The 21,468-nt window shown below is 31.9% G+C and overlaps 1 protein-coding gene across 1 annotated transcript in view; it reads left to right on the top strand.

Annotated features, from left to right (window-relative positions):
• Positions 1-20,058, top strand: part of LOC106466467 — a 132,844-nt gene extending 112,786 nt beyond the window's left edge. The window contains exons 9-18 of the mRNA XM_013926754.2: positions 5-345; positions 1,862-2,112; positions 2,776-2,865; positions 3,153-3,359; positions 6,779-7,312; positions 7,692-10,922; positions 12,284-12,361; positions 16,270-16,395; positions 17,164-17,311; positions 19,931-20,058. Of these exons, the coding sequence (XP_013782208.1) occupies positions 5-345; positions 1,862-2,112; positions 2,776-2,865; positions 3,153-3,359; positions 6,779-7,312; positions 7,692-10,922; positions 12,284-12,361; positions 16,270-16,395; positions 17,164-17,311; positions 19,931-20,058 (5,134 nt within the window). The remainder of the gene's footprint in view (positions 1-4; positions 346-1,861; positions 2,113-2,775; positions 2,866-3,152; positions 3,360-6,778; positions 7,313-7,691; positions 10,923-12,283; positions 12,362-16,269; positions 16,396-17,163; positions 17,312-19,930) is intronic.
• The last annotated feature ends 1,410 nt before the right edge of the window (positions 20,059-21,468 follow it).

Below are 21,468 nucleotides of genomic sequence, written 5' to 3'. Positions count from 1 at the left end.
ATAGGGTTAAGGTTAATGAAAGTACAGAACAGATAAAAAGCCGCAGTAGACGTTACCTAAAGAGAGATGGGCGTATTGTACGAAGCCAGAGGAGCCGCTCTGATGGAGTTGCCAGGATGATACCAACCCAGCTTACTAGGGAAATAGAAAGAAAGAGAAACCAGACTCTCACCACTTTAGAATTACAGTTAGAGAAGACAAATTTGGAGCAGCAAAACTATAGTAACAACCAAGTCTATTACTTGGAATCTGTCTCAAAAGCAAAGACAGAAAAGTCATTAGAGAGTCTTCAGATAGAATCAATATCTCCGCCACTGCATCGTCGACGGCATACCAGTGAAAGAGGTGAAACCATAAATTATTTTACGGGTTCTTGTATAAGTTATTAATGATATTCCAGTAATATTTAGATAGCACTTAGCCAATATGAGCATCATGTTTATATGTTTTCTTTGTTATTTTATTTTTAAAACAAAGAAATCTCACAAGGTTCTTGAGAATGAAGACTGCCTATAAATCGACTGTAAAGCTTTAAGTGGAATTCTATTTAGTAATATTACATAATAAGATCGGACTAGTTTTACAATTTTAATATGCAGATTTAAGGTTTTTTTAATGTGTTAATATTGTTCTGCATCTGTTTTTGATAACACGCTTTGTTTGACAATTATAGAAAACTTTACAGTTAAGTGGCTTCTCTGATATACCACATTTTTTATCACGGTAAAAATGTTATTATTTTGAACACCTAAAGCCACAAAATATTGTAAACTAGTAAGATTCACATGTGTAATAAAAGTTACACTGCAGATTTTTTTTTCCATATTCCTCACTTGTTGTTTTATGTGATTTTTATCACACACGTTTAACCATACCAGAATTTTTTGGAAATTAATTTAAACACTTTCTATTTATATGGTTTAATATAATTATTGTATAGTCATGCTATGACTCTAAGTACCAGTTTTCCCCCTATCTTGCAACAAAAAAATGTTTTTGAAATTTTTTTATTGTAGATTTATGTTTAATATATTGGAGAAATGTTACAAGAAACTTTTTAATTTTTTAATTGACTCAAATACTCAGAAATTTGCTTTTTATTAGCCCTAAGACGTAATATTTATAAAAAGTGAAAAAAAGTAATTTCACATGCCTTAACATAGTATGATAGTTAAAGTCTGTGTATTCTTTAAACCATCCAAAAATTCTTGATAAACAGTTAGCAGATAATTAACTGTGTGAACCTGTATATGTTAATGTTATACTTAAGAGAACTAACAAATTTGTCTTAAATAAATCCATATGCCACCTACAGATATAGTAGCCTGAAGTTTATTAAGTGAAAAATTATTGCTCTTTTATTGAAAAATTTCCTTAGTTTTTCTTTAAAAAATTGTTGATTGTAGATGTTTATACATATTTCAAAGAAGTAAGGATGTAGTTGTGCCCAAGTTATCCAAAGATGTACAGTATTTTGATGAAGTTATAAAACCAAACTGTGGAAAGACAAAAGCAAGTTTAAAAAATATCTAGGATTAGTTGTATTTGTTTTTATCTCTGGTTAACAGAAGACTGTAAATACCAATTTTTCCTTGTTCTGTAACAATAAAATAATTTTAAAATTTGTATATTACAGGTTTATGTTTAAAAGCTTGAATATGATGGAAATACAAAAAAAAAGCTTTTTTTTTTTTTTACAAATTGTCAGAATTTTACCTTTCTTGTGAACTGAAAGGCTATCCAGTGCCACTCATAAAAGTTATAGTACAGCCTGATTCTGTAAAACATAAACGATTAAATAAACGCACATTTATTAAAGATATATGCCAGATAATAATGTCTTTTTTTTTTTATGGTACAGGAACATTTAACCAAAGACTTCTGTTTGATAATGATCGCGAGGAACAACCCCAGCATGACTATGATAGTGGTCTTCAGCGCTCAGCATCAGGAACTAACTTTCATAGTTCAAGGTGGAGGAATCAGAGTAATAACCAATGTGACATTACCCCGCTGTTGTCTCAAGATATTGGCAACAAGACTGTGTTGCCTCTGAAGATGTGTGATGTGGAAGATCTTGAAAAGCACAGAATGCTGGGTGTTGAAACTCGGGTAAACTTAACGAACATTTTGTCTTCAGCTACATCTCTTTAAATGTGTAATGTACATTTTAGCTAAAATAATGAGAAAAAACTTAGTCAGTGTGACATAGTACATGCTTGAACTACACTGTACAACCAATGACAATTACAGCAACAAAAAATAGCCCATAGTTACCTCAAACTGTATATCTCTTATGTAGTGTTCTAAAAAAAATGCCTCTAAAGATTTATTTTTTTATATGCATTTAAAGACACTTTCTATTAAAAATTAGGTTACCTCTACTGGTTAGTTTTCTTAATTTTTTGTTTATTTAATTGAAAATAGTTTACCTGGATAAACTACATGCAGATACAGAGACTACCTGCAAATATATAGAATACCTTCTCTGATATTACTTGTTGTTGCAATATTAGCAGATCCTCTTTGAAGAATAATGTATAAATATACGAGATAGGACAATCTGTGATATATAAAACACTTCTTCAATTTCCAGTAATGCATGTATATGCTATTAACATGTACTCAAGTAATTATTTTGCACTTCCATTTCATAAATTCATCTGCTTAATTCATCATATTATTCCTCATTACTCTATGTATACATGATTGCTTTATCTTCCACTTCTCATGTTCTGTACGAAATGATCACATTTTGTTTTTTTTAATATTCAGATATGTGGTGATCCCGATGGATGTGAATTAGATTTGCTGCCCTCGTCTTTTCCTGTTGGAGTACCTGTCCATTCAGAGTCCATGCCTGTAGTAAGGATAATTTTTTTGTTTTTACAGTTTATAAAAAAATATATATATGTGTGTGTGTTATTCATCCATTAACATAACAGTACAATGTGTTACTTTGACACAGTAGCTGAAATTTTAAATGTTATTTGTGAAAAAAAATTATGAAATGGACTTATCTTTGTATTTCATCAATGTTAAAAAGTCTGGTTAATCATGAAAGTATTTTAAGTATAATTCAGCTGTTGATAAATAAGATTTGCTCTAATACCTGTTTTCTTGTTTTTAACCTTATTTTACCCTATCTCTAGGACTTGTGTCTTAAAAAGGGTTGGCTGTTAAGGCAAGGCCTCAAAGACTGGTACAAGCAGTGGTTTGTTCTCGATAATTCCTGTCTAATATTCTATCGAGATCCTAATGCAGAGGAATTGAGCATCATGGACGGAATTGTAGATTTACAGTTGGTGAAAGAAGTAGAGGAGCTAGAATCGAACAAGAATCATGCATTTTGCATTAAAGTAAGTTGATATTTGTTGAAAAATAAACTTAAGGACTTAATGCCAACCATAATAAAAAAACAAAAATAGGGAAATTCAATTTCTCCACTATAAAAAGTCTATGAAATGTATTCCAATCTTAAACCTTGTTTACTCTACTTAAAAATATTTTTTGCTAATTTTTGTTCATTAATACAGTAATATAAAAATATATCATTTATCTTATATTTTTCCACAACCAAACAAAGTGTGTTAAAACTGATATTATATAGTAGAAAAAAACTGTTTAAATACATGTTGAATTATCATCATGAAATCTGGTAATAGTCACTTAAAAACAAAAGTAAAAAATTTAAGCAGTCATATTTTATAAGTATAATTACACATGAAATACAGCAATTTGAAATAATGACCCAATAAGTAAATAATACTTATGTGTATTAACCAACTATATTCATATACCTTCATAATAATGATTTTCATATTAATTTTATGTTCTCAAAACAGAAACAGTCATTGTCTTTTTTTTTTTACCTTTTTTTTCTCCTCAGAATTTGAAAAAATTGTAATAATACATAAGATAAACATCTGAATGGAAATGTATGTATGTGTATTACAATTTGGAACATCTTGTTAATGTAAAAAGTGTGTCATAGTCATATATTAGCCTTTTTTATGAATCCAGTTATTATTGTATTTGTATATCTTTCATATTTTTACATTATGTTAGCAAATTTTAAAATCCTTTTCAATATGACTATTTAGTTGTAACTGTTGCAAGATTATAACATACTTTAAACATTAAATTACAAGGAAAGCTAACCTCATCGGTTTAATTCTAGCACCTGGTTCATGAATCCTACCCTGACGGAATATTATAGAATATAAATTTGTATTCATTCTTCCACACACTAAAAAAAAGTCAGAGCTAACATTTAGTCAGGAAAAAAGTGTAATTTATTTAATTTTATAAACAAAAAAATAATTAATGAGCAGTTTTGATTTGGGTTGATTTCAGCATGCTCCAAACAAAAAAACATTAGTGTTTCTGATTTTCCTGAACATGATATGGCACTTGTAGCCCTGTAGGTTTAAATTTGTAATAGTTTTGAACAAAATAGCATTAAGTGGACCCTTGCAACTTCAACACAAATGAAGTTTTATAATTTACTCTTACTAAACTTAAGTGTGCTATAATTGTTTTAGCTTTGAGAAACCGTGGAGTAGTGATCTAAATATGTAATAAAAATTATTTTTATGCTATTTTCAACTGTATAAACCAATAAGGCATTCAGTTTAATGGAGACTATTGTAGAACGTGCAACAAAATGATCAAAGCTTAGCTTGGTGATATATTGATAGAAGAAAAGGTATTTATGAACAATTTTTCCACAATTACAATCTTTTTTTTTAAACTTGCTTTATCATTTTATACTTCATTTAAATTATGATATGCAGTATGATAGGGAGAGAAATGTTTTTTTGTGGAACATGATGAGACAGGCTTATTTAGATAATTTTTCCCATGATAATATCAAGTTTTATCTCACCAACAAGCTGTTTTTTGTTAGGTTATCTTCACATTAGGCCTCACTGGCCCGTAATACTGTTTAAATCAGGCCTCGACAAATCCTGGGTGCTAGGTCACCATGGTGTCTGAAAAGTTCAATATGGTGCCTAGTATTTTCTCCCATTTTATTCGTGTGTAGGGAATAGAACTCGAATCCAGAACAGTTCTGGACTCTTGGAAGTCTGGAACTATTTTCACATTGTTCTATGATTTGAATGGCAGATTTAGCACTTCTTCATGTTTTTTCAGGAATGAAATGGTGTGGTTGCTCAACATGTTACTAATTTCATGCCATTTTGATTTTCTTCTTTCTCTCAATTCAACCAATCAGTGCACACGTTTAAACTCAAACAGGATCAAAGACAGTTAGTTCAGGCAGTACTGTCAATGGTTGTTGATAATGTAATCGTTAGCATGCACTCGTAGCTATGAAAGTAAATAAATATAGCCCCTATTTTCCAGTACAAACAGTAATGAAATTAGGTTAGGCACACCAAAAGGCCTTTGCTTATTGTTCTACAATGTTGTAGTGATGAGTAGATTAGACCTATTCTGAAACAACCTGCTTGTCCTATCGATATTGCAATGTTTATTTTATTTTACTTTTATTCATTCCAAGAATCCACCTAAGTTATAGGTATTTAGTCTCCAGTTTTAATAATTGCACATAATGAAGTTTAATATATGTTGTATAATAAAGTCGAATAATGAACCATTTCTTTTTAAATATAAAACTATGTCTCGTACCATAACCATAAAACCGACCCAAAATATATTCTATAACTTTTCTAAATCGGACCTGGCTTCAAAGCTTTTGGGCTACCTCCTCGATCTGATAATATCTGTTGAGTCTGATTTAAATTGACAAAGAAAGTTACTGAAATGAACGTTTAAAAATGTGTATATAAATAAATATAAAACAGATTTAAAACTTATTACATATATATTGAATGAAAGCATCTGATTAACAATTTTTAACACAGATCACTTGCTAATAATTTTGGTATGGTAAAGTTATTTTTATTGTACACCAGAGATCTAAAACACAGTGGAACTGTGTGCAATGTTTTTTGAATCAAAAGAAAGATAAAATTTACAGTTTTATAAATTAAAAACCTTATAGGAAAGTTTTTAAAAGAATGCAGGAATATACAAATATTAGTAATTGAAATCTATCACAAAATTAGACATTTTTCACCAGTTCTTAAAAATGAACATATCACATGGAAATCTTTTCAAAATTTCAATGTTGCGAATTCATACAAATATTGTGTAAAAAAAAAGATGTTTTATATACATAAGTTACGTAACTGTAGAAAGTTCCCAAATTTTAAACTGTTTTATTCAGTAGTTGTTTTGCAATGCAGTAAAACAAACCACAGAACAGGTGCATTGAATCAGTGCACTTGGGCATTTTAGAGTTAACTTGCAGTTTTAGTTTTGATTTTTATTATTTATTTTTTGGAATTTTTCTGATAGTTTTCAGAAATTCTCACCATTTTAGTAAATGTTTTTATATCAACAGAATTTTGTTCCTTTTCTGGTGACACCATGTAAAAAGTGTTAATCATATAAACTGTATTCTTACATGCTAGAGAAATTTATATACATGACTTCAAAATATGTTATTGGTTGACTTAATAAGGAGAAGGTGGTATGTTATCAGTTAGTAGAATCTATTTTTTTAATGTTGTTCTAAGTTCACCATAAACCAAAATATCCAGTTTTATATTTATTTACCACAAAATATGTTATTGGTTGACTTAATAAGGAGAAGGTGGTATGTTATCAGTTAGTAGAATCTATTTTTTAACGTTGTTCTAAGTTCACCATAAATCAAAATATCCAGTTTTATATTTATTTACCACAGACATTTGACAATAAGAAGTATGTGTTTGCTGCTGTCACTGCGGGTATTCGAAGCAATTGGATTCAGACAATCCAACATGTTGTTGAAAATTGGGATCCATTAACAGTGCATAAGAAGAATCTTACAGATGTTTCCCTAAGAAATCAACATGAGAAATCTGGTTTAATTAGTCCTGTACGTAGTGATGAGCCAATCAAGCTATTGGATGCTTCTTCCAGTGATGATCCCTCTGAATACTTTTCAATTGTGGATGATGATGAAGGAACTGAACAACCAGCTTCTCCACGAACATTACCTCCCTCCCCACCTCTTAATAGAACTGCCATATCAAAAGTCAAAGAAAAAGCTCGATCTCGTTCATCATCAAGTTCTAGAATAGGTCATCAGCTACGATCTCCTGGTCTACCAGAGAATGAACATTCTGTGAGCTTTACTGAAATTGATCAACAGAGTGATGGTGGAGTAAGTGACCAGTCTAATTCAAGTTTTCAAGGAGGGGACTTGTGCTACTGGGATAGGAAGGCTTCATCTAGGGTAAGATTTAATATAGCACAAAGATAAATAATACCAAAATGAAAGCAAACTTGGATTTGTTCTTCTGTAGAATTCAGAAAAAAATAATGCCACAAAATAATAAGTCCATAGTATTCTGTTTTTTTAAGGTGCCACTTGAAATTTTTACATGGCATAAAGTATATAAAGCAAAAAATCTCATAGTAATTTTTAATTTGAAACAAGTTGTTCTTCAAGACTCCAACACTAAAATCTGGCAAAGCATTAAAATCAACAGGCTTAACATTTATGATAAAAATTGCCGATATTTTTTTCTACATAGGTATTAGTTTAATAGTTTTAATTATTACTCTTTTGATTTAAAAAAATAAAAGGTAAAAATTTTGTTGTTTTATCTCAGGAATATATGAATGAAAATCTTGAAAACAAAAAGAAAATTACTTCCAGCAAGAATGAAGCAATATCAGATTCATTAGTAGCTCATAATAATCATCCTGATTTGCAAATATCAAAGAATGAAGCATTGATACCTGAAAAGGATGAGGTTGTGAAGTTAAGTAATGGTAAAGGTACATTTTTAGTAGAAGAGTATATAGCTGAAACAAAACTTGATCAGAAAAGTAAGGAACAGAGGATCAGTAAAGGAAATTCCAAAGAAATTCCTGAAAAATTCAGCAGCAAGGATAAACAAAGAGAGAGGGATCAGAAACAGGGAGGAAATGGAGAAAATGTATATAAATCAAAATATGAATCTTTAAAAATGAAGTACAAAAAAGACCGAGCAGAATGGGAAGACATATTGTCTAAAGAAAAAGCATCCAATCCTCTCAGATCAAGAAAAATGGAAGACTTACAAGAAACTCTTCAGAATTGTAAAGAGCAGCTTTGGAGTATAAAGTGTAAGCTAGAGAAATCTACTGAAAAGAAAAGGGATGTTCTAGTTTCCTGGAGAGAGATTTCTAAACTGTATGAAGATGTTGAGAAGTTAGTTGGTTCCAGTGAAAGAAGATCAAAGAAAGATATTGAAGTATCTAAATTAAAACAATTGATAAGTGAACTACAAGGAACATGCAATGAAAGAAAAGAAGAACTTGAAAGCCTGAGAAATAAATATGACTCACGTAAGAATTACATAACAGAGTTAGAGCAGGATCTAATAAGAACAGGTGCTGAGCTAAAAAAGACCACAGTGGACAAAGTAGACCTGCAAAATGTTATTAAGCAACTTGAGAAAATGCTAAGGAGCTCTCTGCATGGTTCTGATGAAGTATCTGTCAAGGAACAGGATTCTTTCTTGTTGCTGGAGAACTTAGAGTTGAAGACCAAACTAGAAACACTATCTGAAGTCACAAGGAGTCTCAAAAAGAGGTTAGAGAAAGCCCACCAAAGTTTTGATGATCTTGAAATCAACTATTACAAGCTACAGCAGGATGTTAAGAGGATGCAGGACAGCCATTCCTCTCAGCTATCTCTGATGACTGCTCGAGTTGATGATTTAACTACCAAACTTACAGGATCTGAGAGAAACCTTCGACAAACAAAACAAAAACTCACAAGGAGTGAGTCTAGACAGGAGAGACGTAAAAGCTCACTTCGTGGCAAGGATGGCTTGAATGTGTCCAAAGAATTTGAATTAAAACTAGTAGACTTAGAACAGAAATTAGAATCACTTGAGTATTCTTTGAAAAACTCCCAAGAAGGCAAAGAAGGAAGTGGAGAATTTGTTTCTAAGTCACAAACACAGGCAAATAAACAGAGCTCTGAAAAGTCATCCGGAGAAACCCAGGGATTCTTAATTCGACTTAATAATTTGGATACAAAGGTGAAAAATGTGTGTAGTTTAGCAGAGTCCATAAACCATGAAAATGATCAAACAGATAGCTTAGAAAAGCCCAAGATCTGTATACAGGTGAAAAATGATAGTGAAGAAAGTGGTCCAGAAGAATGGAGTACACTGTCCTTAGCTAACAGCATCACTGATCTCCATGAACTAGGAGCAGAAGAAGGTGATGGTGAAAAACCTCAAACGCTTTCTGAGTGTGTGTATTCTCTGTTTGAAAAAGTTCGATCTTTAAGCCTATGGTTTAGAAATGTTGTATACCTTCTCCATAAGCAAGAAGGTCTTGATGGAAGTATTAATACAGAATTGAAGCACCTTGTAGAAGCTGTTGAGTGTTTATCTTTTGGTGTTAGTGAAAACTTGCAAGTGAACCAAGATAAGGGATCTCTGTTCGAAGTAGTGTACCAATTGACTCTTCTTCAGGAAGCTGTGAAAGGTGTAGATAGACTTGCCAACTTCAAAGTTTCTGAAAAGAGAAATTTGATTGAAGAAATAGTGAGGATAAGCCATTGGCTGTTAACATTAGAGGAACAGCTGTCTTCTTCGGCAAAAGATGTATCTATTAATGGAGGCTGCACTGCAAGTAATCTAGCCGTAAAGAAAACATTGTGTGTACTCCTACAAGATTCTGTTTTTGTCTCAGATACAAGTGGATTACAAGTGAATAGTTGTTCTCAGGACAGTGTCCAAAAACTCAATTCTGATATGACCACTCAGTTAAATAGCCTAGAAGGTCTATGGAAACGTGTTAGTATAGTACTGAACAGAATAAAAACTGATAATCTAACAGCTCTTTTTTCATGTCTGAAAAACAGTTGTGCTAGTGAAGCCTGCAGATTACATGAACAGCTATCAATTGCTGACTTGTCACCTACAGAAAAAATCATTAATGAAGAATTAGTTTTAGCAGAACTTTGTCATGTTGTCACACAGACCTGTGAGAAAATCTGCAAGTTATTAGTCCTCCAACGAAACCAACAGATCAGGATACTGTGCCGTGATCAGGATATGTGTGAGATGTGGTGTACAGTGATTGATCAATCAATTCATCAAGAACTGGACATATTTTCTTCAGAACTTCGTACTGGTTTAGCAAAACTTCCATTATTAAATAAGTTAGACTTGGAGTGTCTTCTTGGTAAAGAAGCTCTTACAAAGGCAGTTGAGTTATCACATCTTCTGGCTCTTAGTGGTACTTTCCAGGGAGTTCTAACATACTTTAGAAACCAAGAGGAAATTATAACCACCAATAAAAAGAGTAAGTATATTAAAAAAAACTCAGGTTTGTGTGATGAGCAGTGGGTGAATCGGGTGCGAGCCTCTATATATCAACGAGCAGAGCAAGCTGTTTTTGGTTTTTCTTCTGTCTTAACACAGAATACCTGTAGATGTATACATGAAGCAAATGAGAACAGTTTAGAAAAGCTTGCCAGACAAAATGCTTCAAATTTGGTTAATCTGCAGAGTCATTTTGAAAAAGAGCTTTCAGAAGAAACGGGTCTTTTGCAGTTGCAGTTGGAAACCTTACAACAGGAGCCAAAGCAGCAATTGAAACAAGAATGTTGCACATGTGGTGAACTCAAGCAGAAGATTTACCAACTGCAGATACAGCTTGAAGAATGCCAGCACTCTTCAGAAAAAAGCAGTGTGTGTCATCATTGTGAGGAACTTCAAAACCAACTTACTCATTTGAAGGATAATCAAAAAGAGGAACTACAAAGCCTTAAATATGAACACCACAACAAAGTGGAAGCTATAAGAAAGGATATGAAGGAATTATTTGAGCAACAAGTAAGTAACATTTTAACAGAACTTTTCTATGTTTTTACCTATGCATAATTCATATTTTAGGAATTATTAAACAAAACAATTAATAATATGGGCTTTTCCTCCATTTATAATTTATTTTGGTTATTCACTGGACAAGTAAAAAAATTTCAGAAAACTGAAAGGTAAATTGGAATATAATTCCTATTATAGGCCTGATGACTACAACAAACCTGTGAAATTCAGCAATGTCTTCAGTCATATTTTGTTTCGATTTGGTAAATTTATTATATAATACAGTAACAACATTCTATAATTGTGTATTTTGTCTTTTACTATACTATATGTCCTTTTTTTACACAGAAAAAAAGGCAAATTATTTCAAACCTTGAACTTCTATGAGAATTAGCTAAATATTGAGACAAACTTTGTGTCATATATATTTTTTGGTAATGTTACATTTGAAGTTTTTAAATCGATGATAATTAACAATAACATTTATTCATCCCTAAGTTATTCCAATTCACAAGGATTCTTTCCATGTTGTTTCTGAGAAAAAAAATTGAAGCCTTTATTTTATAGTTTGTTGAGCAAAGGTCCCAAATTCATTGACATTCTCTGTTTTTAACTTGATCTCAAGTGATTAGACATAACATATATTGTATTAAAATCAGTGTTTTATATATGTAAATACATCTCAGAAAGTTGTAAAAAGTTTTAAAAGCCAAACTTGTCAAGGTCTTCACACATTTTTAGTGTTTACAAATTTTTAATTTTTTTAGTACTTAATATTCATAGTCGAGTGGGTATTTGCCCCCAAAAAAGTGAAAATCGTTATAAGTGATAGAAATTAAACATTATACAAAATTGTTCATTCTCTGTCATCGGTTGTAGCATTTACCAATTCAAAAATGTATGCACTCTATGTATATATATATGTTCATGTATCATTGTAATAATTTTGTTATACGTGCTTTTTCATGTTTTAAGAAAAAAACAGCTCTTAAAGTTTTTGAATGTTTGTACAGTAACCTTTTTTAATTCAAAAACTTGTTACTTAGTGACATTATTAGAAGTATTTAGTTTTTCAGAGCCACTTTTCAAGTAAAAATCTTGGATTGATAGATAAAAAGATGTTTATATTTGTGGGTTACTATTATCAGCATTTAAAGTTAAATAGAGTATTTATTATATTCATAACTGTTTGGCTAGTCAGATATTACCTATTCATGCATTGGAAATATGGGAACTTTCGTTTTTTTGTTTTTTTTTTCATAAAATAGATTAAATTATCCAAATGTCAGAAAGATTTAGAAAAAAGCTGGATAATTGAAACACCTGTTGAAACCTCATTGCTGTTTTCTGTTTTGTTTTCTTTCTTATAGGATAAACTCCACAGTGAGGAAGTCAGTCAACTTCAGAACGAACTCCAACTTTCTCAGAAACGCTTGAAGCATCTTGAGGTACTTAAAGCATTGTAATTGATCATTTCTTTACATAGAATGTTTTTTCTAGTACTTTGTTTAAATTTAGCATATTCAGTTCTGCTCACTAACTAAAAATTATCATAGTTACGCCTGCAAGTCATGATTTTGACACCATTGTTCTTAATGATTAACAGGAATTAAAGTTTTGCCATTAGATGATAGCCCACTTATTTACCAAAATAAAGAAGAGGGTAATCCTTTAGCAAGAGCTGGTAGCAGGTATGTTTGCAGTCACACAACTTCTTTGAAGAAAACATCAAGAAATGAAAACGAATGTACAGTTTTAGGAATATTTTTTACCAGTGGAGAAAACTACTGCTCCATAATGATGTTAGTGGTAAGCTTACAAAGAGAAAGTGTTAAAATTGGACAAATTGTAAATTTACCGACTCTACAAAGAAGTAAATACTGCACATTACTTTTGATGACCACGTATTGACTGTTTGAACATTTATCCCTTCTCTTGCAACAGTCAGTCATGGCACTCATTACAATACAGTGAAATTCTGTCTATGATTCTTTGTGCATTGAATCTGAATGAAATTCAGTGTGTTGCATAGGGAAATAATAGTAATAATAATAATGTAAAGTTATTATTGAACTAATTTTTTTTTTGCATTTGATTGACAGTAATAGACCAAGTATTTCATCTTTATGCTTACAAGAAGTAAATGGTGACTACCAAGCTATTAACCAGCCAGCCTGTTGTTTCCTAGCAGTTTGCTTTGGTAGTTCTGGATATCTATGCAACTTGAACATTTAATTTACATTAAACAGATGCTAAATTAACATGAAATACATTTCCATATTAGCTGTAGCTATCAAGATACATAACTTTAGATCTAATATGTTTATTAAGAATAAGTTTTAACAGATTGTCAGAACAGTAGTCTCTCTTAGGTACGAACAACTTGTCTGCCATGATAAAAAAGGAAGTCGTTATTCAAAGGATCAATAACTAGATAACGAACAACTAAGTTCAAGCTGTGCCAGTTGCTATTATCAAGGCTTGAGCATATTGGTTTATATACTATATAGGTAATCAGATGACATAGCAAATTGGTATATTAATAGTTCTAATGGATAACAATTCAATAAAGATAACTTAAAATTTTTTGTTTAGGTTTTATGTAAAATAATTTATTCATAGATCACAATTGTTTGATAAATCATCACATCTCTATTTCATAAAACATACATGTATCACATTTTTATTTCATGCATACAAAATATGACAAATTGACACCAAATCTATTTCCCAAAAATATTGTCCATCTTTGTTTGTTTTGTACATTTAACAGGGTTCATGAGTGTGGCAGATATGATATCGAGAAGCTTTTTGTTGTTTGTTTTCAGTGTACCAAAATGAGGTGAGGTGTTTACATTTTTGCTTTTCTTGAGGCATTGTGAGACAGAGTCTGTCTTTGTACAAAAATGTGATTTATTTTTTGATACATATTGGTATTTATACAGCAAGCCACAGTTTAACTACTCACTAGGAGAATTACCTTCGTCATGCATCATCTCACATCTCGATAAAACACTCATTCTGACTGCTGATTGGCTGGTGAGGGTTTTCCCAGCTTGCATCATTGTCTCATTTTTATGGCCATTTGCACACTACTCGACAAAGCACTCTTGTGTCAACTGGTGTAATCAAGCACAAACTGCTGTTGAAATTATAAATTTTTTCTGATCACATTGAATAATTGAGGTTGAGATATTTTTACTTTGAAGAATATTACATAAAATATGAAAATTTCCCAGCCTTCTTATTCATTTTCATTGTGTGGTGTGGCATCTTATCACTCACCTGTTATGGACATCAACAAACTATAGTTTAATTATCACCAATTCAGATTATAGTACCTACATGTACGCATAAAATCAAATAAATGAACAGACAACAAACACAACATGTTTACATGTTTTTATTGAAATGAATGAAAGTTTCTATTGAAAGGCTGTTATCTGACCTTCTGCCCAAAAACCATGGTTGTATGTCGCATCTGTCAGGAAGTGTTTGTGGGAGGTCAGATCAATGTAAAATCATTCCATGCACAGAAAAAAAGTTATATCTAAAAGGAAGTTGTTATTGGGAGAGGTCGTTACCACCAGGGACGACTGTATGGAGTTGAAATATAAATGAAGTAACATCATATCTTGACGTGTTGTGTGAACTAATAAGAGGTTATGAACTTAATGTGACCGGTTTCCATTAACTTGTCAGTTGTTATGGATTATTAATTTTTTGTAAGTAGATCATATTAATTAATAAGCTCTGCATTCTTTCCTGCTAAGGATGTTTTTCATCTTAACCCTGATTAATTATTAAATGCATTTTGATATCTTCAGGGTTCTTATGAGTGCTTTAAAACCTAGAAATTCCTGAAAGACTTCTTTAACAAAATCCAGCCTTGAAATACCCTGGAAAATTGACATTTTATTATAAGGTCATGGATTTTTATTTTTTTCAATTGGAAGTTATTATTTATTTAAGTTACTTCTTGCATTCTCCATTTTAAAAGTTTCCAGCTCTTACATATATATTGGACATAACCTAACTTGTGCTTTTTTGGTTGAATCACCACCTTGTCATTCAATCTGTATTCTCATGTGAATTCTGTGCCTGTCAATGCTAGTGGATGAGGTTGAGATTGCTGATTAATAATGGGTTAGTTAGCTGTATGTTTAGTTCATAAGTGGTGTTGTCCAAAACACTTTAAATTCACCAAAAAATGCTAGCCAATTACCCTTTTAATGACAGATGGCCAAAAGTTACATTTATACAGTATTCTGATTTATATACACAGGAAATTTTAATAAGATACATAAAATAACACTTTGTTTCTAAAATAAAGATATAGGAAGACCTACTGATTCAAATTACCAATTTTTTTTATGTAATACAACATGAAAAATGTTCCAAAGATCCTCTTAAAAAAAAAACCCACATGTGTACATCCAAAAGCCATAGGATCAAAATCTATTGTTGAACATACTCTTTCAGCTGTGAGGGCATTATAATATGTTGATTAATCCTACTGTTTGTAGGTTGGCAGTTCAAAAGTAGGAACAGTGGCAGATAAATTCAGTAGTTTTGCCCTAAATAAACGAAATTTCTAGTTTTCTTCTTATTCATTCCCTGAAGGCTTTCCAACTTTGTAAGATAAAGTTATGATAATCAAAGATTTTATTTTATGAAATAAATTGACGTTATTGTAAATTTTAATGTTGTTTGGCTTTAAATTTAGGCTACTTGTAAAATATCCAAAACTTTGGCTAAGTGTGCATTTGCCTAATGAGCTTGACCAAGAGAAGTAGCTCAAAATGTCAAGATAAAATAAAACACTACAGTTTGCAAGCATTAGAAACCAACAGGCCTAAAATCTGTGATAAAAATCATGAAACTGCAGAAATATTTTTCTTCCACAATCCTCTTAATTTATTCACATCAGCTTTCAGTGCTTAAACTTTTATATAGGAAAATAACTAAATGCAGATTTTTAGAAGTAATGTGTCACCTGCAGTGCCTATTTCCTAACAACTTAACACTAAGCAACTGAGCAGAGGTTAATCGGAAACAGGATATCTCTAAAGCTATTAAAACAAAAATAAATTTACAAACGTCTTTGTCCTTTAGTCCTGGAAATTATAATATAGGTGGCCCTTTAAAGTTCTTGAACTCGCTTGGAAAAATAGGATATGAACCCTGTATTTTTGTTACCAGAATTTGAGTTGAATGAACTTATAAGGAAGTATGTTTGAGCATTTTTGTCATTTTATGAACTTATTTAATGACTATTAACATCTGTGTTGTAGTGTGGGTATAATGATTAGATGAGAAAGGTTGATTAATTAATTTTACATATTTTGTGTTTCAGTTCGAATATGATGAGCAGATGAGGAGCCTCATTGAGGTTTACCAGCAAAAACTAGAAAAAAAACATGAAATCATCAGTGAGGAGTCGATACGGAGACGCTATCAGTCAGAAATTGAGCAGTGGAGGGTCAGTAGATAAGTTTATATGTTTGAAATAGATTAATGTAATGTAGTATTTTTAATTGTTCAGTATCATTTTATTCATTAAGTGAGTGAAATGAACTTGTTTCAAATGTATTGCTAGGCTTAAGGTTTGTCTGCTTATTTTTGTAGTGTTGCTCTCTGTTGTTGTGTCCTTTCAACACATAAAAATTCATAATTCGTTAAGTGAGTGAAATGAACTTGTTTCAAATGTATTGCTAGGCTTAAGGTTTGTCTGCTTATTTTTGTAGTGTTGCTCTCTGTTGTTGTGTCCTTTCAACTCTTCTTACCTTCTCAAATTGATGTAAAGACCTTTTTTTCAGTCTTTATTTCATCATCACCATCTCTGCAAACACATCCAGAGAAATTCTTCAGTTGCATGACATGTATTCGGGATATTTCTTTGTTTTTCATATTCTTCAAGCATCTTAAATTATAAAGTTTCTTCCTTGACTGACATTAGTAATATGTTATTTCAAGCCTCACATTGTTTTTGTTCTTTATACAAAGTGTTTGCAATCTGCTGTATATTTGATGTAAGGAAGTTAGTTAAGAAGTCTTTGGAAGTTAAAGAATAACACAATGAAACCTATTAGAACATCTATCTTCCTCTCAGTATCAGATTCTAATATACACAGAAGGTGTCCTTATAATCAGGTTATAACTATATCTTTTTATGTGTCTATCTAGTTATTTTAAAATACGTGTTGAATACATAACTTATTTTTCACTTTAAACTATTACTCTTTAACAGAATCTGTCTGAGAAAGGGCTTGTGGCAATGGAAAATTCCTATAAACGAATGATAGCTGACCTGGAAAACAAACACCAAATGGAAATTGAACAACTTGAGAATGAGAAAGAGAAAGCTTTAGCTGAAGAAACTCAAGCAACAAGAGCAGGTGAGATTGCTAATTGTTTTTATGTAAAGTATTGTGTTTTATATTTGGCATTCTGGTATTATAATATGAAGTTTTTATAGTTTCCCTAGTGTAGTGTGTGTTTTATGGTAGACTTTTGTACTAACTCACTGTTGCGATGTGTTTATTTTCTAATTTTGTTGGGTGAAGTCTTATAGTAATTCAGTAACATGGTGTGTTTAATGTTCTGATGTTGTCAGTTAAAGTTTTCTAATTCACTATCCCCCAGTGGCACAGCAGTATGTCTACAGACTTATAATGCTAAAAACGGGGTTTCAGTACCCATGGTGGGCACAGCACAGATAGCCCATTGTGTAGCTTTCTGATACTATAAGATGATGTTCTGTACTAATTCACTGGTATGGTGTGTTTGATGTTCTAATGTTGTAAGGTGAAGTATCATCTTAAATTCTTTTATTAGGTGTCTTCAGTGTTCTAATTTGTATGCCAATGGTGGACAAAGCTTTTTTTATGACACCTCCTTTCTAAACATGTTTTGTTTCACCCTCCCCCTACACTTCATATAAAGATAGAACACGTCATCAAATTGTACATAGCATAAAGCAAACAGTTTCAGTTTATGCACCAACTTAGTTTGAAGGATGAGCTTGAGATAAGATGAGATCCATTCTTGGCTCAATTGCTGACACAGCAACTTGGAGATATCCCTCTATTTGCAGATAAAATAACTTTTTTTATTTTGAATCCTGTCAGAGCAGAGAACACTCACTCCCTGAAGTATATTAATTTGAAAGGCAAAAGAATGTCCATTATTTTTCTTGACAGGTCAGCGTATTCTTTGCAATCTAACATCTAGAAATTACTAAGAGGTTTTGACTTGAATTCTGCATAAAAAGTTTTATTGTGGTGAAAAACTCATCAACGATATAGTAATTGGTTTCTCCTGTAACTCTACCTTCAAGTACGTGAAAAAATAGAAACTCTTCACACACTTCCTCTTTGTAACAGTATCATACAAATGCCAGAAGCTGTCTGTGGCTTCATCAAGTTATATTGCAAATTTTGGAACTGTTTTGGAGATATAGTATCAATTTCGTTTTTATGTTAGCAGAGATTACATCTATACTCCTTGTGAAATGATAGACTTGAAGGCCTCACGTTATTTCTCTCCTTGCATGCTCTCGCACATTTTTATAACAGCAGGAAGAATTAATGTTTATCTTATATAGTGTGACCTCATGCTTCTCCAATCAAATAAAATGCTTATAAAGAAGCTTTCAAGGTTTTTGATGGAACAGTGATCTGCTTTTCAAGCAAACTGCTACACCCTTTCATTTGTTTCACTTATCACTTAAAGAACTCAATAATTCTACCCACATGCCCAGGGTGTTTGGTTTTTAAATGCCTTGTATGTTTATTTGGCTTCATGCTGTCATTAGCTAAAATCTGCAAACAAATAATACAATGTGTTTTTTTCCTATGTAAGTAATCCTTCTGGTATTTAACACTTTAGTTTTTGGTTTGGTGTTTAGAAACCAAAACCAATGAAGTGCTTGGTCCAACTACAGGTCCGTTTTTATTGTTCTTTATTATCACCATCATTTAATGATTTCTTCTGTTTCTTTACTTCTGAGCCATCATTTGAAGAAACATGAGATGGTTTTTTTTGTTATGTAACACCCACTTATCCATGTTTTTGACAAACTGTTAATTATACACTAATGTCCAAAACTTGAAACTAAAAGGCTGGCAAATGTGTAAAAAGAAAATCTCATGATATCTCGGTCATCCAGTCAACACTCACGTTGCTTTTTCTTCGTGAAATGTAACCATGACTACAGGATACATGCCCATATCATTGGTTTATAGATATTATAATATGATTATTTGGGGTTGTTGTTGCCTGAGTTTTTGAATGCTTCTAATAAAATTAAATTTTTAAACATTGTACTTTTGATGTGTTAACAGTGTAAAAGGTTATTTTATTCTGAATTAATCAAATCTCTTCTTTAGCTAGTGACAAAAATAACAAACACATGGACAAAACAATAACTATAATGAAGGTTTAACTGGGAAAGTGGGGAGGGGAATGAAGTATTAATTAAACAGATTCAATGTTGACTGATCAGCATCACTTGTCAACTCAGTTCTACTAAAAAATAAGACAAAACAACTAACTATAATGGAGGTTTAACTGGGAAAGTGGGGAGGGGGAATGAAGTATTAATTAAACAGATTCAATGTTGACTGATCAGCATCACTTGTCAACTCAGTTCTACTAAAAATAAGACAAAACAATGAGGGATTAACATACAGTTGATAGTGAATGTTTATTCTCTTTGTACCTCTTGATACTATGAGGGATTAACATACAGTTGATAGTGAATGTATATTCTGTTTGTAGCTCTTGATGCAATGAGGGATTAACACACAGTTGATGGTGAATGTATATTCTGTTTGTAGCTCTTGATGCAATGAGGGATTAACACACAGTTGATGGTGAATGTATATTCCGTTTGTAGCTCTTGATGCAATGAGGGATTAACACACAGTTGATAGTGAATGTTTCTTATATGTGTACCTCTTGATGCAATGAGGGATTAACACACAGTTGATAGTGAATGTTTCTTATTTTTGTAGCTCTTGATGCAATGAGGAAAGCTCACAAGGAAGAAGTGGAGCGGGAAATTGTTAAGTTCAAAGATGAATTTCTGAAGCAGATGGAACATACACACAGTGGAGAAAGCCTGTATAAGGATCATGAGTAAGTACACTCCTCCAGACTTACAATGCTAAAATCTGGGGTTTAATGCCCTTTAGTAAACAAAGTGCAAATAGTCCATAAGCAGCTCTGTACCAAAAAACTAACAAACACAACCAGACAACCATCTGTAGACAGTAATAAAATACTCTTCCAAACAAGTACATAGTAAGAAGTGCAATCCTTCTGTTAGATGTGGAGAAAAAAATATGTGCAATCCCCAAAAAAGAATTTATAAAACTACAGTCTTTCAGATATATGAGTGTAGTCAAGATTAGGTATAATTCTGTAGACAGATATTTTTAGGTGAATTAGTTCAGTCCTTCAGGCAGAATAGACATGTTTGTTTTATTATTGGTTTTGATGGGATTGAGCACATTCTACTTGAGAGGTATTTGTTCACAGAAATGAATATTATTCGGACGTATATTCATATAATGAGGTTGAGTATGCTGTATTATAATGATTTTGGGGCCTTACAATATAGTCACAGTCCATATCACCATTCCAGTCATGTTCAATCTGATGGTCACACATCTTGAAAATAGCCCTGTAGTGTAGTTTCCAGTGTAAAATGCTCCATCATAAGGCTGTCATCTACAAAGCACACCCCTCCTTCCTGTTTGCTTTCCTTAAGTCATCTAGTGCAGTGCTCCTCAACTAGGTGAATGGTTAACCCGGAGTATAATGAGATCAGAATCAGGGTGAATGAGAATGATTGGGTGAATGGCAGAGTGAATGAGTATTATCAATTATACAACAAATTCAAGAGCAAAAAAGTCATTAGTTAGTATTATTTATTCTAGTTGTAGTTTGATATGTATTTAAGTCATAATAAAGAATTTTGCATTTTAATTTAGTACTTTTGTCTTTTTTTTTTTAACTGGAGTGAGTGAGCTCTTTTGAAAAACTTGTAGGGGTGAATGATATTGGAATAGGTTGAGTGTATGAGAATGACAGTTTCGTAGCACCTGGTTCAACAGTCTGATCACACAGAAATCCATAGGCATTGGATACAGTGACTTTGTATGAAATAACGTGAACTGTCATTTCATACTCCAGCTGCTAGAGGTATGAGATTATTAAGCAGATATGTTATTGGAAGCAATTTATATTACTTTACTAAATAGACATACTTTTTTTTTATCATGTTGCTTCCTGTAGCCTGAAATGTGTGAATGGCTTTTGCCACTGATCTTTGTGTTTGTGAATTCTCATCTGTTATAAAATTCTTCACTTTGCTTACCACAGTTGGGGCACAACTTGCTACAGGTTTCTTTCTTGCAGGTCTTGATGCCCCAAGTTACTCCATATTCCTTTATTTTCCAATGCCTATAAGTGCAAGGGATATCTCTGTTTTGGAAATTCTAAATCTCCAAGATAAACACATCTTTATAATCTGAATGTATGAATATCT

This window comes from Limulus polyphemus, unplaced genomic scaffold (genome assembly GCF_000517525.1).
Source record: "Limulus polyphemus unplaced genomic scaffold, Limulus_polyphemus-2.1.2 Scaffold2267, whole genome shotgun sequence".
In the NCBI taxonomy this organism is placed as follows: Eukaryota; Metazoa; Arthropoda; class Merostomata; order Xiphosura; family Limulidae; genus Limulus; species Limulus polyphemus.
Note: the sequence above shows the minus strand (reverse complement) of the source record. Positions and strands in the feature narration are given on the sequence as shown.